Source organism: Podarcis filfolensis (genome assembly GCF_964270895.1).
Source record: "Podarcis filfolensis genome assembly, chromosome: 12".
Classification (NCBI taxonomy): Eukaryota; Metazoa; Chordata; class Lepidosauria; order Squamata; family Lacertidae; genus Podarcis; species Podarcis filfolensis.
Window position 1 is genome coordinate 35,130,215 of NC_139614.1, and position 19,433 is coordinate 35,149,647.

The following is a 19,433-nucleotide window of genomic DNA, read 5'->3' on the forward strand; positions in this document are numbered from 1 at the left end:
AGGATTCCAATAACCTTGAAAAAAAGTAGTTAACTTATTGCTTGCCTATGTAATGTGTGTAATGTGAAGGTGGGATATAAATATTTAAACAGTAACATCCACATGTAATATTTGCTTTGCTTTTTCAATATAAGAGTTTTGCAGTGGAATGAATTGGCTTTAATAACATTATTTTAAACACAACTTCTTATATGTAAAAATACTGTAATCATCATCCAGATTTTTCAATTTCCTCCCAAATTTCAATTCCCTCCCCTTTTTATGCCCCCCCAATTTTGGACCCCCCCTCCCCCGCCTAGGCTTACAGATTTTTTGTTTGGTGTTGGGATATAAAGTTGAATGTGTTTTAGAACCCATGAGGTCCCAATTGAAGAAAATATTTTCATATCCTTATCCCACACAAGCAATTATTTCTGAGTCACTGCACAACAAAGTACAGCCGGAAGTGTGACAGAAAAATTAGGGGTTTTCACTTAGATTCAGAACGTGCTGTTAATTACAATTACAGGAAAATATTAATTCTGAATCTCAGTAGTGTAGACTAGAAACAGTGATATAAATTCAACCTACTCCTTGCAAATACAGTACAACAATAAAAACAGCAGTTTATTATTAAAATAATCCGGTATGTTTTTAGGGGAAAAAATTGCTGTAGCATTGTGGTCATTAGTAGCTTTGTGGTCATTAGGTGATTTGGGGCAAGGGGCAAGCAAGCCTTGGACTAGTTCCTTGATGTCGTGATGGGCTGGATAAGGGCAAATAAACTGAACTTGAATCCCAGCAAGACAGATCTCTGTGGGTAATGGTTCCCATGTCTGAGAAATAGAAGTTGTCTGCCATGGATGAACATAGATGGCTGCCTCATACTGTGTACTGGATGAGAGCCAACAAACTGAAGCTCAATCCAGATAAGGCTGAGGTATTGTTGGCCAGTTCCCTAGACTACCTGGCTGCCTGCAGAGAGGTTGCCTTCTCTTGATGGGGTTTAACTCCTTCTGAAGGAGCAGATAGGCAGCTGTGGGCTACGTCTGGATCCTTTTGTTGTCACTTGAGGCCTAAGTCAGCTCAGTGGCAAGGAGTGCCTTTCATCAGCTTTGGCTAGTGGCCCAGCTGTGCCCCTATCTGAACTGGAATAGCCTAACTACTGTTGGCAATGCTCAGGATACCTCTAGGTTAGATTATTTCAATATGTTATACATGGTCTGCCTCTGAAAATGGTTCGGAAACTTCAGCTGGTGCAGAATTTGGTGGCCAGGTTGCTTACTGAGGCAAGACAGTTTGAGCATATTGCACCATCCTGACCAACTACACTGGCTGACAATTAGTTTCAGTGCCCAATTCAAAGTGCTGGTTTCAACCTATAATCCTTAAATGGCTCAGGACCGCAATACCTTAAGGACTGCCTTTTTATGCCTTGAGATCACAGATGAAATGTGGAAGAAGAAGAAGAAGAAGAAGAAGAAGAAGAAGAAGAAGAAGAAGAAGAAGAAGAAGAAATTAGAGAAGCAATGGCTATATCAAGATATGAAACAAATATGAAAATATCTTGACCGCTCACTACAGTACTTCAAATAGTGTGAATGCCTAACTTATTAGTGGAAATATTTCCTTTTCCTTTGATTCTATGATTCTGAAGGTGATAGTTCCTTTCTAAAACTAACAGGACCAGTGGTCAGGGATGTTGGGAGTTGTAGTCCCAAAACATCTGGAGGGCCAAGTTTGGGGGTGCCTGGGATAGAGGCACACAAACTGTATATATATTAAAGAGGTAAGACACCGCCCTAATTAGAAAACAGATAATTCATTGTTGAAATACTTACTCTTGACGAAACAAAAACCATGTTTGCAGTATCTATAAATTGTCGCCTTTCACCTCCTCTTTCTAATTGTATTGCTGTTTTGTTGTTATGGTTATCCTGAACGCCTACTGTGCTGGTAATGTGGTAGCTGAAGTGAGAGAAATACTTTATCGTTTTTTATATATTTCTGTGGTAAGCTCATTTATATGCCACTCTTAATTTAGAAGATTCCAGAGCAGTTATTAATCCAGAAACTATAATTAGTATCATGTCTTCAAGTATGTTCTTTGTGATTCAGTCCTAATTAAGCATTTCTAAGTTCAATTTATTTCAGTGGTAGAGTGAAGTATATTCAGTGGGACTTAGAATTGCTTAACCTTAATGAGCTCATAGTTTCATGCTAGTAAATACAGGACAGGTTCAATTTAATTTGGTTTTTTTCTTTTACAACATGTTTAGGCTCCTCTCCCCCCTCCCCAATTAAATGCATTACCAGTCCTTCACTGGCAGCTACCAGGGCAGGTTACAACAATTTAATTTTTTAATGGTTAAACAGATTGCAATCACTGGAATAGGAAAGACCCTGGAAACATGGATCTCATGTAGCAAAAGCCAGTCCAAAGCCGTGGGCTTTCAGCATTAGTTGAAAGCTGTTTGGTGAAGAAGCCAGACACACCTCTGTGCAGGAGGAATTTCACAACTTAGTGGCTCCTGCAGAGAATGCCCTTTCTCAGGACACCCCTACCCCAACCTTCTAAGGGCAGAGGAAATACCAAGAGGACCACATCTGCTGATCTTAACACCTGGGAGGGTCTGTAGAGAAAGAGAGAGGGGCTTTCAGATATTTGAGGCCTAAATCATTTATGGCTCTAAACACCACCATGTTTTGCACCTTGAACTGCACAAGAAATGAACTTGCACCCAGTGCAGCTATTTTAGAACAGGGGTTATTTGATTTCTAAAGGCAGTCCCAGCTAGTAAGGTGGCTGCTTCATTTTGGACCAGTCATCATCAAGGCCATTCCCACTTATAGCACACAGCAATAATCGAATCTGGAACTTTCCAGAGAATGGAATACCATGGCCAAGTCACCTCACCAAGAGGCTATAGCTGACCAACCAGCCATAGCTGGAAATAGGCAGTCCTGGTCAACAAGGGCTACCTGGGCCTCAAGTCACAATGTTGGCTCCAGGAGCACTCCTAGGTTACAAACCTGTTTCTTCCAGTAGACAGCAACCCTGTCTAAAACAAGCTGTCTTCCCACCTGGACTTGGGAACTTGGAACCCATAACACCTCTGCCTTTTCAGGATTCAACTTCAGTTTGTTGACTCACATGCAGCCCATGACTGTTTACAACAACTGTAGTATGAGAGTAATTGAACTTATTTGTGCAAGGATGCCTGAGGCTTCTGGATGCTGGTGTCTTCCTGCCTGTGTCATCATGGTTTACATTGCTGGCAGGCTGTGTGTAACGTGGCAAGACGTGATAGCAATGTCTCTCTGTCAGCATGATTTCAGCCAGTAGTTTTATAATGTACAGCAAAAACAAACAAAATATTTTGTTTAGTCATAGGAGCAAAAAAAAAGGGCTTGTATTCAGCTTTACTGATCTTTACAAATTAATCCAGTTGACCTACATTTTTGTACAATTTAAAATTGTTCCTTCAGGCTAATAAATGAGCTGTCTCATCTGAAATGTAGCTTTTATTCTAATTGTACAATTCACCTATTACCTGAGGCAGAAATCTTCAAATGTTGGTGCTTCAGAGTTTAGAATGACTTTCTGTTGTTCATCTTGGTGTATACCCAAGGCTACAACTTTTAATTCCCTGCTCCAGGATGTATTTCTGTGAGTATACGTGCATAGCATTTAAAGGTAAAATTGTACCAGTAGTAGATTCATGAACTAGCATACATTGCCCATTCCTGAACATGCTTATTCAAAAGTAAGGTCCAACGTGTTAACTGATCTTACTTTGGATGATAACATTGTTCACTGAATACTGGGTAAGGGGATCGAGCACAATGAGAGGCTCAACTCCTGACTTTCTTGTGTATCGCCAAACCCTTCTACAGAGTCTGCATACTAATATGAACCATGAAAAAAGTAGAATATAGTATTTCTTTAGAGAAGATTTATGGTCTCTGGGGTGGCAGGCAGAACACTATACAGAACAGGTGAGCTGTTTGCTCCATCTTGGTACCTACTCCATGTTACAGTAGAACCTCAGTTGTCAAATGTAATCTGTTCTGGAAGACCAGTCGACTTCCGAAACGTTCAACAACCAAGGCTCAATGGGTGGTCTGGAAAGTCTGTGGTGAAAATTGAGAAATGCGCCTTGGAAGCCATTCAACTTCCCAGGTGCATTTGAAAATGGAAGCAATTACTTCCAGGTTTTCGGTGTTCGGCTTCCGAAACGTTCGACTTCCAAGAAACTCAAAAACAGAGGTTCCACTGTATTGCTATGTTTTTTACCTGCAGAAGCTGACATTCTATGCCAAGAGAGAGCCTGACCTCTGATGATTGTCAACTTGTGCCAGCTGAGACCAGTAGGGGTGGGCAAAGCTCCCCCCCTTGGGGGAGCATTGAGGGGGTAGGACAAGGACAAGGATCACCATCTTCACATCTTTATGTTTTCTTGGACTTGTATTATGGGCCTGGGAGGAGTGAGGAGTCAGCTGAAGGGAATAGGGCATAATGAGATGGCCCTGTCATGTTTTTCTTCATAGTACCAAAGCTATGGTAATGTCTCTGAGAAGAGATCATGGATTTAATTTTAAGAGATGAGGCTATGTTCCTATGTGCACCTGTTTGGCAGTAATCCTTATTAAACTCAGTTGAATTTATTTCAGGATAAACAAACATAGGATTGTATTGTATGTGTAGGTTTATTGTTGCATTCAGATATTTTAAGCCATTTTTAAGGTAAATGTACTAAAATAAATTAAAATCTATTTAAATTTTAAAATATGTGATACATATTTAAAGCCTTAATTCCCTTCTTCTTTTCTGCCCTACGTCAGTAGCTAGTGTACTAGTGGGTAAGAATGCATGATGAAAAGATGAAAGGAATTGCTTTTCCATGAAAAGGCATTATGTACTCCCCCTCCTGGACTTCTGAGATTTTTCATAGAATTCTTGAATCATCCCCAATACAAATCTGGTGAAATCTTGGAAAGACCTTGGAGAAATACAAGTCTGAAATCTTGGAAAGACCTGGCTAATACCAAGTGCTTCCTTGCCTGCGCTCTATATTCCCTTTAGTCAGTCTCTCTCTAATTCACAGGTCTAATTAAAACCTCACAGGTATTTTGTCTAGGATTGTAAAAAGTTACTTCTGAATGGATGGTATGGGTAATATCTTTTACTCACTGTCCAGATGTCAAACTCCAGGACATCATTATTAGAAATAGTTACTATAGCATTAGTGAAATAATATTGTAACTCTTATTTAGAGGGCATCCCTAGTCAGTTGTATCTATGCGAAGCCCCAGGAAACATGGGGCTAGTTGAACTGCAAAAGATCTGCTAATGACTTCATAATAATAATCATAATATTATTTTATATCCCACCCATCTGGCTGGGTTTCCCAGCAACTCTGGGTGGCTTACAACATATAAAACACAACAAAACGTCAAACATTAAAATACCAAGATATCCTATATAAGCAACAAACGAAGAAGAAGAAGAACACATTTACAGTTATACCCAAATTAAAATAACTGCCAACCCCAACTAATCATTTACCCAACACCAACCCAACAAAAATGAAACAGAGTAACCAAAATTAGAATGATTAATTAATTCATTTAATTAAAATGAATTAAAAGATGGCGGACCAAAGCATATTGCTGTAAGTATAATAGGGTATAATATACCCTAAGTATAGTAGGGTTGATTTTGGAGAACTTTAAAAGCACCCTTTGTATATTCTTGAGATCACCCAATTTACTCTTTATTTTAAAAACATAGACTACCGTCTCACACATCAATGCCTAAGTTGGTACGTTTATGCTGTTCAATGAACCATTGTTATGCAAGTGCTAAAAGCATTCACCACTCATCCATTCACCTAGGCTAGTTTATATGTTAAAAGTTGAGCATATGGACTAATATTTGTCTCTGGTTTTAACATTTGGGCTGGTTTTGTTTTGAGACACATCCAAAACGTTGGCTGTAACCCAGATGCATTTTGGTTTTTGTTGTTGTTTTTTTTAAATAATATTTATTACTTTTCCAACAATTTAAACACAACAACAACAAAAAATGAACAATACAATACAATACAAAGACACTACCTAACACTAACACATTAAACTAACAAAACAAAACAAACAAAAACAGTTTAAAACACATCAAACAATTTCAATATCTTATCTTTCATTCACTTATTTCAACGACCTCCTCACACCTCCCTTTTTGTATTCCTCTTCTGTTAATTGTTTCAGCAATTCCTTTCCATCTTCCTCTGTTTTCTATCCTATAATTATCTTAACATATTCTAACCTTATTTTTTCCTTTAATACTCTATTAATCTATTTATACTTAATTCCTTATAACATTTCTACTAAAGCCACATAACTTCATTCCAACGTTTTTCTAACATTCATTAATTTTACAGTATTTCTGTAAATAGTCTTTAAACTTTTCCCAGTCTTCTTCCACCGACTCTTCTCCCTGGTCTCGGATTCTGCCAGTCATTTCCGCCAGTTCCATATAGTCCATCAACTTCATCTGCCATTCTTCCCGGGTGGGTAAATCTTGTGTCTTCCAATACTTCGCGATGAGTATTCTTGCTGCTGTTGTTGCATACATTAAAAAAGTTCTATCCTTCTTTGGCACCAATTGGCCGACCATACCCAGGAGAAAGGCCTCTGGTTTCTTCAGGAAGGTATATTTGAATACCTTTTTCATTTCGTTATAAATCATCTCCCAGAATGTCTTAATCCTTGGGCATGTCCACCAAAGGTGAAAGAATGTACCTTCAGTCTCATTACATTTCCAACATTTATTGTCGGGCAAATAGTAAATTTTTGCAAGCTTGACTGGTGTCATGTACCACCTATAAATCATTTTCATTAAATTTTCTCTTAGGGCATTACATGCCGTGAATTTCATACCTGTGGTCCATAACTGTTCCCAATCAGCCATCAGAAATGAGAAATGAGAAATTTATTACGGCCATAGGCCCATACAGGTAAAAACAACACCTAAATAACAGCTTGTGCCATAGGGAAATAAAAAAACAATCGCTAAAACACCACTATAACAATAAAATACTATAAAATGGAAAGGCATACTACGCCTTAATTTGCTTGTAGTGCTCCTTGGCGTCGCTTTTGGGAAAGGACAGCAACTAGGAACCTAGCCACCTTCAGGGTCGTATGGGTATCCTTGTCCTGCAAGATTTGGGCAAGGTGGAATTTTGGTGGGGTACCCTCTAGTTTCTGTATGATTGAACCCAACAAATTTGCCCGTGGCACATTGAACAAGGGGCAAGTGAACATAATGTGCTGGAGCGACTCCGGCGTCACCTTATCACATTCGCACACGGCGGGGGCTTGGCCCTTTGAGAACCTATGTCTCAGGACATTGGAGGGAAAAACGTTAAACCTCGCTTTGGTGAAGGCCAGTCTATGGGCAACAGTCGAAAGGGAGGAAAGGTATGATGGAATGCAGTAAGTTAAAGTGATACCAATGTTCTGGGGCGAGCAAACACCTCCCCCCAGCGTATAATTTCGCTGTAAATCGATGTCATCCAGTCTTTGGCGGATCAGTCTTTGAGCGGTGATTTGGTCTAGTTTTAGGGAATCTGAGGGAGAGATTCCATAACTCAGGAGTTTGGCATGAATTCTACTAGTCCAAAGGCTAGAGAATTCATCTCGCCATAAGCATTGGACAAGGTAATGGTTTGGTAATCTATGCCACAATGATAACCAGTAATTGAAGACTTGCTTCCACAGGCAAGTTTCTAAGGATGCGACCTTCAATTCTAGTCGCATGGCTGCGTTGCTTACGCACAGGGGGAGCATTAGGAGCCGACGTAGGAATCGGCTTTGCAGAGTCTCAAGGGGAGCAAGATCTGTCATCACGGCCCAGAGCGGGGCAGCATAAGCAAGCACGGCAACCACTTTTGCCATCATTATGTTATGTCCAACATCTTGTGCCCATTTAATCATAGCTGATTTCACCATTTCATCCTGAGTGTTCCATTTCAACAGCAAGTTATACATTATTGACAAATTCTTGATTTTTGAATCTAACAATTCTGTTTCCAATTTTGATTTTTCCACCTGGAAACCAATTTTTTTGTCCAAATTGTATGCCTCCATTATTTGGTAATAATGGAGCCAATCTCGCGCTCTGTTTTTCAATTTATCAAAGCTCTGCAGTTTTATTCTGTCTCCATCTTGTTCCAGAATTTCCCAATATTTCGGCCATTTGGCCTCCATATTGAGTTTTTTCTGTGCCTTCACTTCCATTGGTGACAACCATCTTGGGGTTTTCTTTTCTAACAAATCCTTATATCTTATCCAAACATTAAACAATGCTTTTCTAACAATATGATTTTTAAACGCTTTATGTGCTTTTACCTTATCGTACCACAAATATGCATGCCAGCCAAATGCATTATTGAAGCCTTCTAAATCCAACACGTCAGTGTTTTCAAGAAGCAGCCATTCTCTCAGCCAGCAAAAAGCAGCTGATTCATAATAAAGTTTAAGGTCTGGCAGGGCAAATCCACCTCTTTCTTTGGCATCAGTTAATATCTTAAATTTTATTCGAGGCTTCTTGCCCTGCCAAACAAATCTGGAAATATCTTTCTGCCACTTCTTGAAACAATCCATCTTATCCAAAATTTTCAATGTTTGAAACAAAAACAGCATCCTTGGCAGATGCATTTTGAAAGCCTAACATGTATAAGGTACTTTGCCTTCGTGGGCCCTCAATTTCACTGCTGCATTGACTTTTTGAAAAATGCTCTTCCATTCTTAACCCAAGGAGGTTTATATCAACATCTGGCATGTAGAAAAGAAGACATTGCCAACTGTCTCCATGTTATCTTAGAACCAGTTACCTTAGCAGGAAAAACTCAGCAAACATCCATTGTGTTTACATTCCTGCTGAAAAGTATTACACATTTGATGAATGCTGATGATCCGTTTTAGATTGTGTTAGCGCTGTTAAGTTCTAGTAGTATGGGGAGCTGATGCAGAGGTGCCTGGTATGTAGACTAAATACTGGGAAATATATAAAGCTTTATAATTCCTAAATTCAGTAGTTAGATTGCGAGCCCTTCAAATTTAGATGATTTCCCACAAGACTCCCAAATTCTGTATTCAGGGGGGAAAGGGCACATAGAAACTGTAAATAGGGATTGTGACATATTAGATTTGTTTAAAGAAACCTTCAACAGATAAAATGTTATAATCAGCTGTTTCTAGGGAGGGAGAGAACTGAGGTTACCTAGGGGTAATGACTAGTGTAATTACTGGGACATTGGAACCTGCAATTATAGAATCTTCTTACTGAGAAATGAATAAAAGCCCTGAGAGGTTTCACTTCCCATGATGAATTGTTTGTATACTGTTGTTTGCAACCAAGTACGTTTTGGATATGAATCCCTGCATTTTAATTCTTAAATGGCAGTGTGTCATTAGTTAGCTTTGGAATTTTTTGCCATTCAATGTATAGACTAGGAAGTGTATAGTTTGATGATATTACAATTTTCTTTTATATTGCTTATAAGAATTTAAACTTTGAATATTTCCCATTTTTTAATTTCTATTTTCAATGCAAATTGTTATCTGTAGGTAGAATCAATGGTATTGCACTAAGCCTCCCCCCTCCTTTTAATGAGTGGACAGCAGGTGGTGGGATAACTTGCTCCAGGGTTTGAAGGAGAAGGGGGCAGATGCTTTAAAGAGTTTTTTTCAACCCTCCCTCCTGTTTGTGCCTTCAGAGGCTGAAATGTGGTAAGGGAGGGGACTGTCTTCCCATGATCATTTCTTAATGTCAACAACCTCTTAGCCAGGCTTCCTCAACCTCGGCCTTCCAGGTGTTTTTGAGACTACAATTCCCATCATCCCTGACCACTGATCCTGCTAGCTAGAGATCATGGGAGTTGTAGGCCAAAAACATCTGGAGGGCCGAGGTTGAGGAAGCCTGCTCTTAGTTATAGAACATTGGCAGGATTTGTGCCTCATTGCCAATTACATTTGGAATCCTTAGTTTGTTATTAAGGATTATTTCTGATGCTTTAGTGGGATAAATTCTATGGATGTGGGTTGCCTAATTCGGAGTGGGGGGCTGTTCTGGTTTGCTTTTTCTAATTTAGGTCATTTTGTGGGGAGCAGACCTTTTGTGGCTGTGTGTTACTCCAGGAAGCATTTGCTGCTCATGTTTGTAGGCTTAAATAAATGCATATAAATAATATAGAATCAAATTAATTGTATATAGCTTTACTCACAGGAATCTTTGATGTTTGTAACTGATAATGCTGAATCTACGTGGAGGAACATATTGCATTAGTGACAATTAATTGTTTCTTTTTACTTCTTTTGATGATTACTTCAATTGAGTTCACTTGGAAATAAATTTTGTATCTAGTTCAATTTGTTTGATCAGTTGGATTGTTCATCATTATGATATATTGTTTTGTTATGAGATTGCTCATAGTGGCTTACAACCATTAAAACAGCAATGCAAATGTACTGGACGAGTGAGAATTTTCTAAATTAAACAAGCAGTGGTAGGCTTGATTGTTAATGGTCAGAGACCATTAGGGGACAAGTTTGTTCTCCACACCAATATTTACCAGTACAGCCTGTTTACCTTTCACATGCACAGCCTCTACCCATATAAAGCAACCCGGACTCTGTTATCATCACCTGAGGCCCTTCTTTGTGTGCCTCCTCCACAAGAGGTCCAGAGGGGGGTAACACGAGAAGGGGCCTTTTCTGCAGCAGCTCCCCATTTGTGGAATGCTTTGCCCAGGAAAGTTTATCTGGTGCCTTCAGTATACATCTTTAGGCACCAGGCAATAATGTTTCTCTTCAACCAGGTCTTTGGCTGATTAATATTCTGCAGCCTTTTCAATGTGATTGTGGAAGGGGGGGCGGGGCAGGCGGTTATTGCTTGTTTTGTTTTTGTTTTAACTATTTATTTTGTGCTTTTATCTTGTGACTATCCCTGAGATCTTCAGGTGAAGTGTGGTATATAAATTTAATATATTTATAATAATAATGTACATGCATGGCTGCAATTTATTTGAAAGGGGAAAATATGGGGAGTAGGGAAAATATGGTAACAGACACATAGCTATCACCCCCAATAGTGAAAAATTCAGAAGCAGAGTTGAAGAAGGGGAGTAGGGGTGAAGGTTATGCAGAGCATTTCCTTTTTCCTTTGCTCACAGCTTCTAGCAGGTGCTTGGAGGTGGGCAGGGACAGCTCCAAAGAGTGGACTGGTTAGGAATTTTCATAAGCATGAAGATAGCAAAGGGTCTGCTGGTCCAACACTAACACCATTCTCACTGTTCATAGAATGCCCAAGGAAGTCAGAGGAAGAAAGGCAAAATTACATGTTTCACATCTTCAAGGTTAAGGGGTCTCCCTGAAAATGACTTGTTCATCATCTTAAAAAACCTGGAGACTATAGTGGGAAAAGGTGTTAGAAGTGTTCATTTTTGCCTTATAAGGGCCTGAAACCCATTGTTGGTTCAGGGTATCATGGGTCAAAAAGCCTGATCCCCATCCCTTGTTCAGGTCAATGCTCCATGTTCTATCCATTACAGTGGCCACGGTGTTGGATGGGGAATATGTAATAGGGGATTCTTCCTCTCTCTTCCTCACATGATAGCACAATATTAAATACATTTTAATCCTTCAACATAAGCCCTGCAGTACGTGATAACACACGAGTTACTATTATCAACACAATACTGTACTCTATTGGGGGGGGGGGATCCAAATCTTAATCTGGCAAAATAAGTGGTGTTTGTCTATGCAGTATGATTCTAACTCATTAAAAACTCGGGAATGAGCAGTATGTGACATAGCCTAGACATTGAGTGAAAGAAATACATTTTATGCCAGATATTACAAAAATAAAATAGAGCACAATAGCAGCTATTTCTGCTTTCAAGAGACCTTGCCGTTTTCCAGCTGTTTACCCTTGAGAAGTAAAGTGGTAATTTGACATAGACTAGCAACACAGTGTGATGTGAGCATCTGCGTAAAAGGCTGTGCATATGGAGCATGCCCAGTGATGTGAAAAGCTTCTAGCCCCACCCCCACCACACACCGAGCTCTGAAGAGATGAAATGAACTTTGCACTTGCAAATGTTACATTTTGCACAGGATTTGTAAAGATTCTTTTATAAGCACTGTATTCTAAACAGTTAAAAAAATAGGCAACAAAGGCAGTTAACAAATAACAGCAGCAAAGGCAGGTTTTTTTTGTATGCACTGAGGATTGCATCAGTGTAGCATCTCTTACATTATATTTGGTCTGGAAATTCCCCCCACTGAATTAATTAAACATCTTTGCTTTTTGGTGCCATGGGAAAATTAAAAATTTACTTACACTAGAACAGAGACATTGAGGACTTGCAAAACTGAGGAAAGAGCTTGCAGCAGAGCATGGATAGGAAAAGAACAGTGATTCTGCGGTGTTCAGTGTGCACATGTTTTATGAGAATCAGTGCTGGGCTCTGCAGCTGCGGACAATAACTAAGCTGTCTGGCTAATGAAGGCCACCTGGATCAGGCTTCTGAAAAGAGCCAAAGGAGGACGGCTGAAGAATTCTGATATCTGTGTAAGCTCTAAATTTCAATTCGCTGGCATATTTTGCATTGCAGGTGGGATGGGGGAAGGCTTTCATTCTGTTTGAATTAGCAGTTTCCATTCTTTTGCTTGCAACAAGGAGGAAAATCTGAGATGTAAGTTGTTTACATAGTTATTCTAGCATTGTGACCAGGGGTTGGACATGTGCTTGACTCCAGACATGTTCTGTCAGCTGCAATTTGATTTGTGGTCATTTCTTTGTTTTTGCTGAAGGGCTGAGATTTATGCCGTGTTATTTTTTCTGATGGGGAAAGATAGTGTCAGGTGAGGAGGTGCTCTGCAGTTAAGATAAAATTAATAGTTTAAAGGAGACACTGAGGTGCTTCTCAGGTGTAAGGATTTCTCTTAGCAACTTCGTATTTTTTATCTGAATGCTGCTTTTAGTGAGACTCAAATGGCCTTATTTGTGGCTTGCTTATCTAAAGCTATCCTTGAAACAGCTGCACGTCCTTCAGCTCTGCACTGCACCATTACGGTTACTTCACGGAAACTAGCTCTGCATAGCAAAAGGCATATGCAGATTAGAATGAAGGAGAAACAGCAAGTATAGAGCTGGAGAAAGAATGCTGGTTTTCAGAATAGCCTCAGGGTTAAAACAATTTACATAGTAATTCTTTTTCTCACTGATGCTATTGGGAATCACAGGTTTTTAGAATTTGTTAAATGAGGATTTATATCAAATAAGAATTCTGAACTAGTATATATTTTTAAAGAACACAACACAGTTTTCTTCATTTGTAATATATTCCTTTTGTCCAGGGTTCGGCGGACTCCTACACTAGCCGTCCATCTGATTCAGATGTATCTCTTGAGGAAGACAGAGAGGCAGTGCGGAGAGAGGCAGAGCGACAGGCCCAGACGCAGCTGGAAAAGGCAAAGGTAAGATGCTGTTTCACTCTCTAGATTAATGGAAATGTTGTTTTTAGTAGAACCTGTTGTCTTACTAAATCATCATTGACATCTTTTCCTATGCATGATAAAGGCAGAGTACAACGCTCATTTGCCCCTAGTATGTTCTGACTACTATAGTAAGTTTTATAGAAAAACAAAGCACTTGGATTTTGCATATGAAAAACAAACTAGTGAAAAGTTGCTTTTCAGTAAATATATAGAGATATTCCAGAATCTTATATAGAACATGGAATCCCAGATTCATTCCCTGCGTATGAATACTACTATTTTTCTTTGGTGATTTTGAATTGTGAGTATATGGGGCCAAAGATGTGTGTGATAATATTGTTGGTAAAAGGATGTTGTTTAAAAGAAACTCTTGCATCACTCTTTTTATGCTGCTGCTGCTCCTTTGACTTCACTTGTTGCCTTCCATATATGTCTTAGTACAATAATTTTAATGTAATTTTAATTATCTATATCTTTAGTTTCTTTAGAATGTAGTCTTTCACATCTATATTCTCTAGTCTCTTTACCTCACACTGTTCTTTTAAAAAATATTTCTAATATTCCATATACTTGTTCATCCTATTTTTTCTCATTGTCTGATTGTATGTGTATATATTTATTTTAAAATGTATCTCCCACCTAATTCAGAAATTGTATTGCCGCTTACAACTAAGTTCAACAAAATCCACCCTGTGTTTAAAACCATCTTCCAAATAAACAATTTAAAAGGTCATGTTAAAGCATCATCAAGGTCTTCAGCATTAAAGCCTCTTCTTTAGGGAAAGGCTTTGCAATGTTATTCTGAGGATTTTAAGTTGTGTGTTTTCACTCTCAGTATATGGATGAATGTGCATTGATTCCAGGAGCAAGCATTTACCTAATTTTAAAGATTTGGTCCAATCTTTGGAAAGGTTGCCTGATCCATTTTTCATAACTAAGGTATGCTAGATCAGTGGTACCTTTTTGAGGATGTTACACTTGAATGCTTATGCTATGACATTCTTAAATAATGGGCTGTTATTCATAGTCATAGCCAATTGCTTGAAGGCTTCAAGCCCTTTGCAATAAGACAAATTTGTGGTACTGGCCTTTGAAGTGCACTTTTTTAGATGGTCCATTTAAGAGCCTTTAGCTCTGTCTTTTTAGGTTTCCTGCTGAATCTGATGTGCTCTCCCAGCTGCCCTGAAGGAATACTGTTGTGTTCTCTCCCAGCTGCCCTGCTTTAATTCTGAACTATGGAGACAGAAAGCTGCTAAAGGGTTGCAAAATTTAGATCAGTAACTTTTGTATCTTCCCATGATGGCCACCCTGAGAAGTAACTAATGGGTCTGGGTTGTCAGAGTTTGATAGCTGTGAATATATGTGACAGTTTCTTCCTACTCTTACAGACTGCATTTTTATGATACAAATCAACTGCTCTAGGAAAGAGTATGCATTTTACTATCAGTGAAATTAAACTTTCAAAGAAAAGAGATAATAAGAATTTACAGAGAAATAGGAATAGCATTAGTGCACTCACTAATGCTAAGCTGATGCATCTCTTACTGATGAGTAAATCTATGTGAGTGTTGCTATGGGAATTTGGCTTAGCAATGCTGACTTGAATGCATGGACAGCCCTTATGTAATATTCATGACCTCTAGCAAAGCTGCCGTAGGAGTTCACAGAGAAACTGCCAGCAGACCTTGACTTTTTAAAACTGTATTTCCATGCATCAAAACGGTGTTCTCACTTCGGTAGGCTCAGGAATAATCTCCAGGTCTGACATTGTCTCTGACTGTGAGACAACTTGTAAACAGTGGACGTGGGAGGGCACTGGCAGTGTTAAGCTGGTGTTTCAGTACTGCAAAGATGTTCATGTTTGACATCATTTTTTGCATTAATAAGAATGATAACTGAATGACACTAAATGACAAGACAGGAAAATGTATATTGTCCAATACTCATATTTAACAATTCCTTGCCATTTTAAGATATTTAAAAGCAGTTATTTATTTTTAATATTGTGGATGAAAATAGTGATCCTGATTAATGTGATGACACTTCTTTTTGTCATAAAAATGTAGAAAATGTTGGCATACATGAATAATGCACAATACGTTGATGGAAACCTAAGAGCACATAAAAAAGCTTGTGAATACATAATCAATGGTGTCCATTTTGCTTTCTAACTTTAAGGGCAAACCTCCCCCAAATGATAAGCAGTAGTGTACATAAATACATGTAAATAGGAAAGTGTTCTTGTTTTGGAAAGTGTTCTTGGCTCTTAAAGTTTGCTTTGCTTCTCTTGTTTCAAGGTTAGTTAACAAGTTTCCCTGAATTGTAAAATCTTTTCAACTCCTATTCAACTGTGGAAATGCTGCCAACATGTGGTTATCTTAAAAAGAGTTTTTAAGTAAACCATTCCCTTTTTAATGCTAAAAATTCACAAATTTATTCCCATATAGCCAGTGCTTTTTTTCTAGAAAAAGAGGTGCCGGAACTCACTATGAAACTTCCCTTGTTCTCTTTGAATGGCAATGGTGCCCATCTGAAAGATGCCAGAACTGAGTTCCGCCAAGTTCTGGCTGGAAAAAAAGCCCTGTGTGCAGCTAATACAGGCATAGGCAAACTCAGCCCTCCAACTCTTTTGGTACTACAACTCCCATCATCCCTGACCACTGGTCCTGTTAGCTAGGGATGATGGGAGTTGTAGTCTCAAAACATCTGGAGGGCCGAGTTTGCCTATGCCTGAGCTAATAAATGCATACTTAGATTAAGCTAGAACAGGCCAAATCTACAAAAGAAGGGTAGTGCTGCCCAATAATAAAAGGTTGGAAAACTTTGCTCTCTTCTATACTCTTTAAACCTACCAAAACATTTGAAGGACAACCACCATAAAAGGTGGAGAAGACTTAACACATCTTGTCCTGATCTACACTAATATGTAATGCATAAATCCAAGAGTAAAGTATGTAAACATAATGATTTACATCTAGAGATTGTGAAGCTTGCAAGCACCCAGGATCTTGGGCTGCATGGGGCTGGCCTGCCTTTTCAAGGAATTCTTTGCAGCCTGATCATGTGGACCGTCCCTGGAATGCACAGACCCGACTGCTGTTTGAGCCTGGGAGATACCCAGTTTCATGAGAAAAGGTGGAAATTAGGCTACTTGGTTTTTCGAGCAGCCCAGTTGATTTATAGGCCAAATAAGCCAGTGCTTGCCCATCTCTAGTAGCAAGTTGCACCTGCCAAAAACCCTCCTTTTACCGAACAGATGCTTTCCTCTGCATCTGGAATATGGTAAATAAATAAAAATGTGGTTTCCAAAAGAGCTTAGAATCCTGGATCATGAGACATTATTATTTTCCAGTATTGGACAACCTAAGAGCCCATAAGGCCTTGACTAAGTGTTGACTAGGGTTCAGATAGAGTTGAAGTAACCTGGGGTGTGGTGAGGTGAACAGGATCCAGATAATAGGGAAGTGTCAAGTATTACAGGATGTGGGAAGCCTTCCAGTGAGAGCTCCCAAGCAGCTTATGCATTGCTTTGATAATAATCTGAAACCAACTGAGGAACTAAACAACAAAGCAGGATTGTCCCTTAGCTGAAAACCGGAGTGGGAAGGGCCCCAGTTTGAAGCCAACAGTGTTGCTGGATAGTTCCCAGGTTTATTCCCTTTGCTTTTTGCAAGGAACTTTTGTGATACTGAAGATCTTTGGTTGACGGCTGTAGTAGTGAGTTTGTAGAGTTCCACATTTGGAGTGTGCAAATCTCCAGTTACAGTGCAGACTCAGGCCCCAAACTTCAGAATTCACTCCCCTCCCCCCCCCCCCGTTCAAGTGGGCCTAATTGGGATACTAATTTGTAGAGGCTCCTTCTGCTTTGAAGTCATTGTCCAAGGTATCTAGGTTTAAGTTGTCTATCAAATCTATTATCCCTCATATAGCACATTTTTAACCCTCAAAATGTGTCCTGAAAGAATGTGGGAAAGTGGCTTATATCAGTTCAGACCACTGGTCCTTCTAATTCAGTATTATATTTCCTCTTCCAGGTGTCCTCTGGAAGTAGTGTTATCCAATGTAACACTAAGTTAAAAATTACTTAATAGTATACTTGTTTCACTGGTGCAGTGTTTTGTACCAGCAGAACGTTGTTGCACAATAATATTTAAGCAGTTTGCTTGTAACTTTGTTGTACAAAATATTTCTGTACAATCTGTTGTACAGCAAGCTTACACTAGTGCAACTGTTGCATTGGATTTCTCTTTTGCTCACCATTTAAACTCACCTGTCTGTTTGCACAACAGCCTTTGCACTAGCAAACAGAGAACATTGGATAGAGTCCCAGATGTTTGGAACTACAGCATGGTCAGACAGCATGCTCAGTTACGATGAAACATGTTGTCAAAAATACCACATTTTTCAGTGTATAAGATGCCCCTATGCATGACAACCCCCATTTTTTTGAACCCCAATTTAAGAAATCAATATTTCTTGAGTTGCTGAGCTTTGTGGGGGGAGCTTTTTTTTGCAGAGATTGCCCTTGAGTTGTTTGGGAGGTCGCCGCCACCCCCACCCCCCACCAATCGCTCACCACAGCCACTGCCAATCATCCCCATGCCTGTTCCCCCTCTAAATTCACTATCCGTGTATAGGACGACCCCCACTTTTTGCCTATTTTTTTTTTAGCAAAAAACATTGTCTTATACACAGAAAAAATATGGTATCTAGAGGGCATGAGGTTGGAGAAGTCTGCTTTATACTTTCAGTGACTTTCCAAGGATTCAGTCTTTCCTAGGTGCATTTGGAGATAGGGTCATTATGGTTAATATGTAATGCAATGGCTTTAAAATTAACATATTACAATTAGCTGTGGAAGGAACCAAACCTTTTGGAGAACGTCTTATGTTGTCAAATAATTGCTTGCAGTGATACTTGGAACAGCAAATTAGGCAAGCCATGATGCAAAGTATTTTAATACCTCCACTATTGTGAATTGCCAGAGAGAGATCGAGAGATCAGGTGACTTCATTTTTGAAGCTTAAAAATGAACATAATTGGACCTCTTGCCACCTGCCTACCAAAACTATACACACTATACTTGTGAGAGATTATAAGTTAACAGTCATATTTCTAAACTCAAGTGTTAGTCATTCACCAATCTGCCACTGTGAGGCCTTTACAGAATAGCAGTGATTAGTCTTACCTGTTGTTATTGTGTTTAATCATTAGTGTTTCCAGTCTCTGTAGGAAAATAGACCCCCTCCCCAAAGTGCTATAATACATTAAAGACTAGCTGATTCATTGTTGATTTATCCTTAGAATGTAGGGGGGGTGGAAAAGTAGTTCACTGTAAAACTGAATAGACAAAACAGTTAATATCGAAATAGATTTTCTTAACAATGAAGAAGTCATGCTGCCTTTACCATTGGACATGGAAGAGAATCCTGAACTAGCTGCTTTATTGGAAAGGGACAATTCTTTGTCTTCTTGCAACCTAGGCCCATGTCCTCTCCCACTCAATGATTCTTTCCCCCTCCTAAATATTTTGCCCTAACCCACTTCCCTTTTGAAGTCCCACTTATCAGCTGGGTAAGCAGTAGCATAACAGCTTCAGGGAGAGGAGTGAAGATCCTTTTCTCCCTTCCTGACTAAACAACAAAGCTCCAGTGCCTGGTGTGCTGAGTAGCCCCCAAAGCCCTTTAGAAGTGCAAGTTTTCCCAAGGGCTACTGGCATATTTCATCTTACTGGTTCACTACAGTTTAAAATGTGGCGTTAGTTTTCAAAGGTACTTTGTGCTCTTTCAGTGAATCTACAGCATATTTTAAGGACCATGGGTTATGTAAAAAAATTAAGTGTCAAGCATACTGCAGAATTTTGAAGGATAAGTTTTCACTGTCA

At 39.2% G+C, this 19,433-nt stretch overlaps 1 protein-coding gene across 10 annotated transcripts in view; it reads left to right on the plus strand.

The window, feature by feature from the left end:
- The window catches only part of CACNB2 (calcium voltage-gated channel auxiliary subunit beta 2), a 122,438-nt gene that overhangs the window by 65,504 nt on the left and 37,501 nt on the right, over positions 1-19,433 (plus strand). For 7 of the 10 annotated variants that reach the window (XM_083579614.1, XM_083579616.1, XM_083579618.1 and 4 more), the window contains one exon: positions 13,409-13,528. In XM_083579614.1, coding sequence (XP_083435740.1) covers positions 13,409-13,528 — 120 coding nt within the window. Of the gene's footprint in view, positions 1-12,105; positions 12,621-12,724; positions 12,745-13,408; positions 13,529-19,433 lie in introns of those variants that run through there. The other 3 variants (XM_083579619.1, XM_083579622.1, XM_083579615.1) reach the window with 3 other exon arrangements.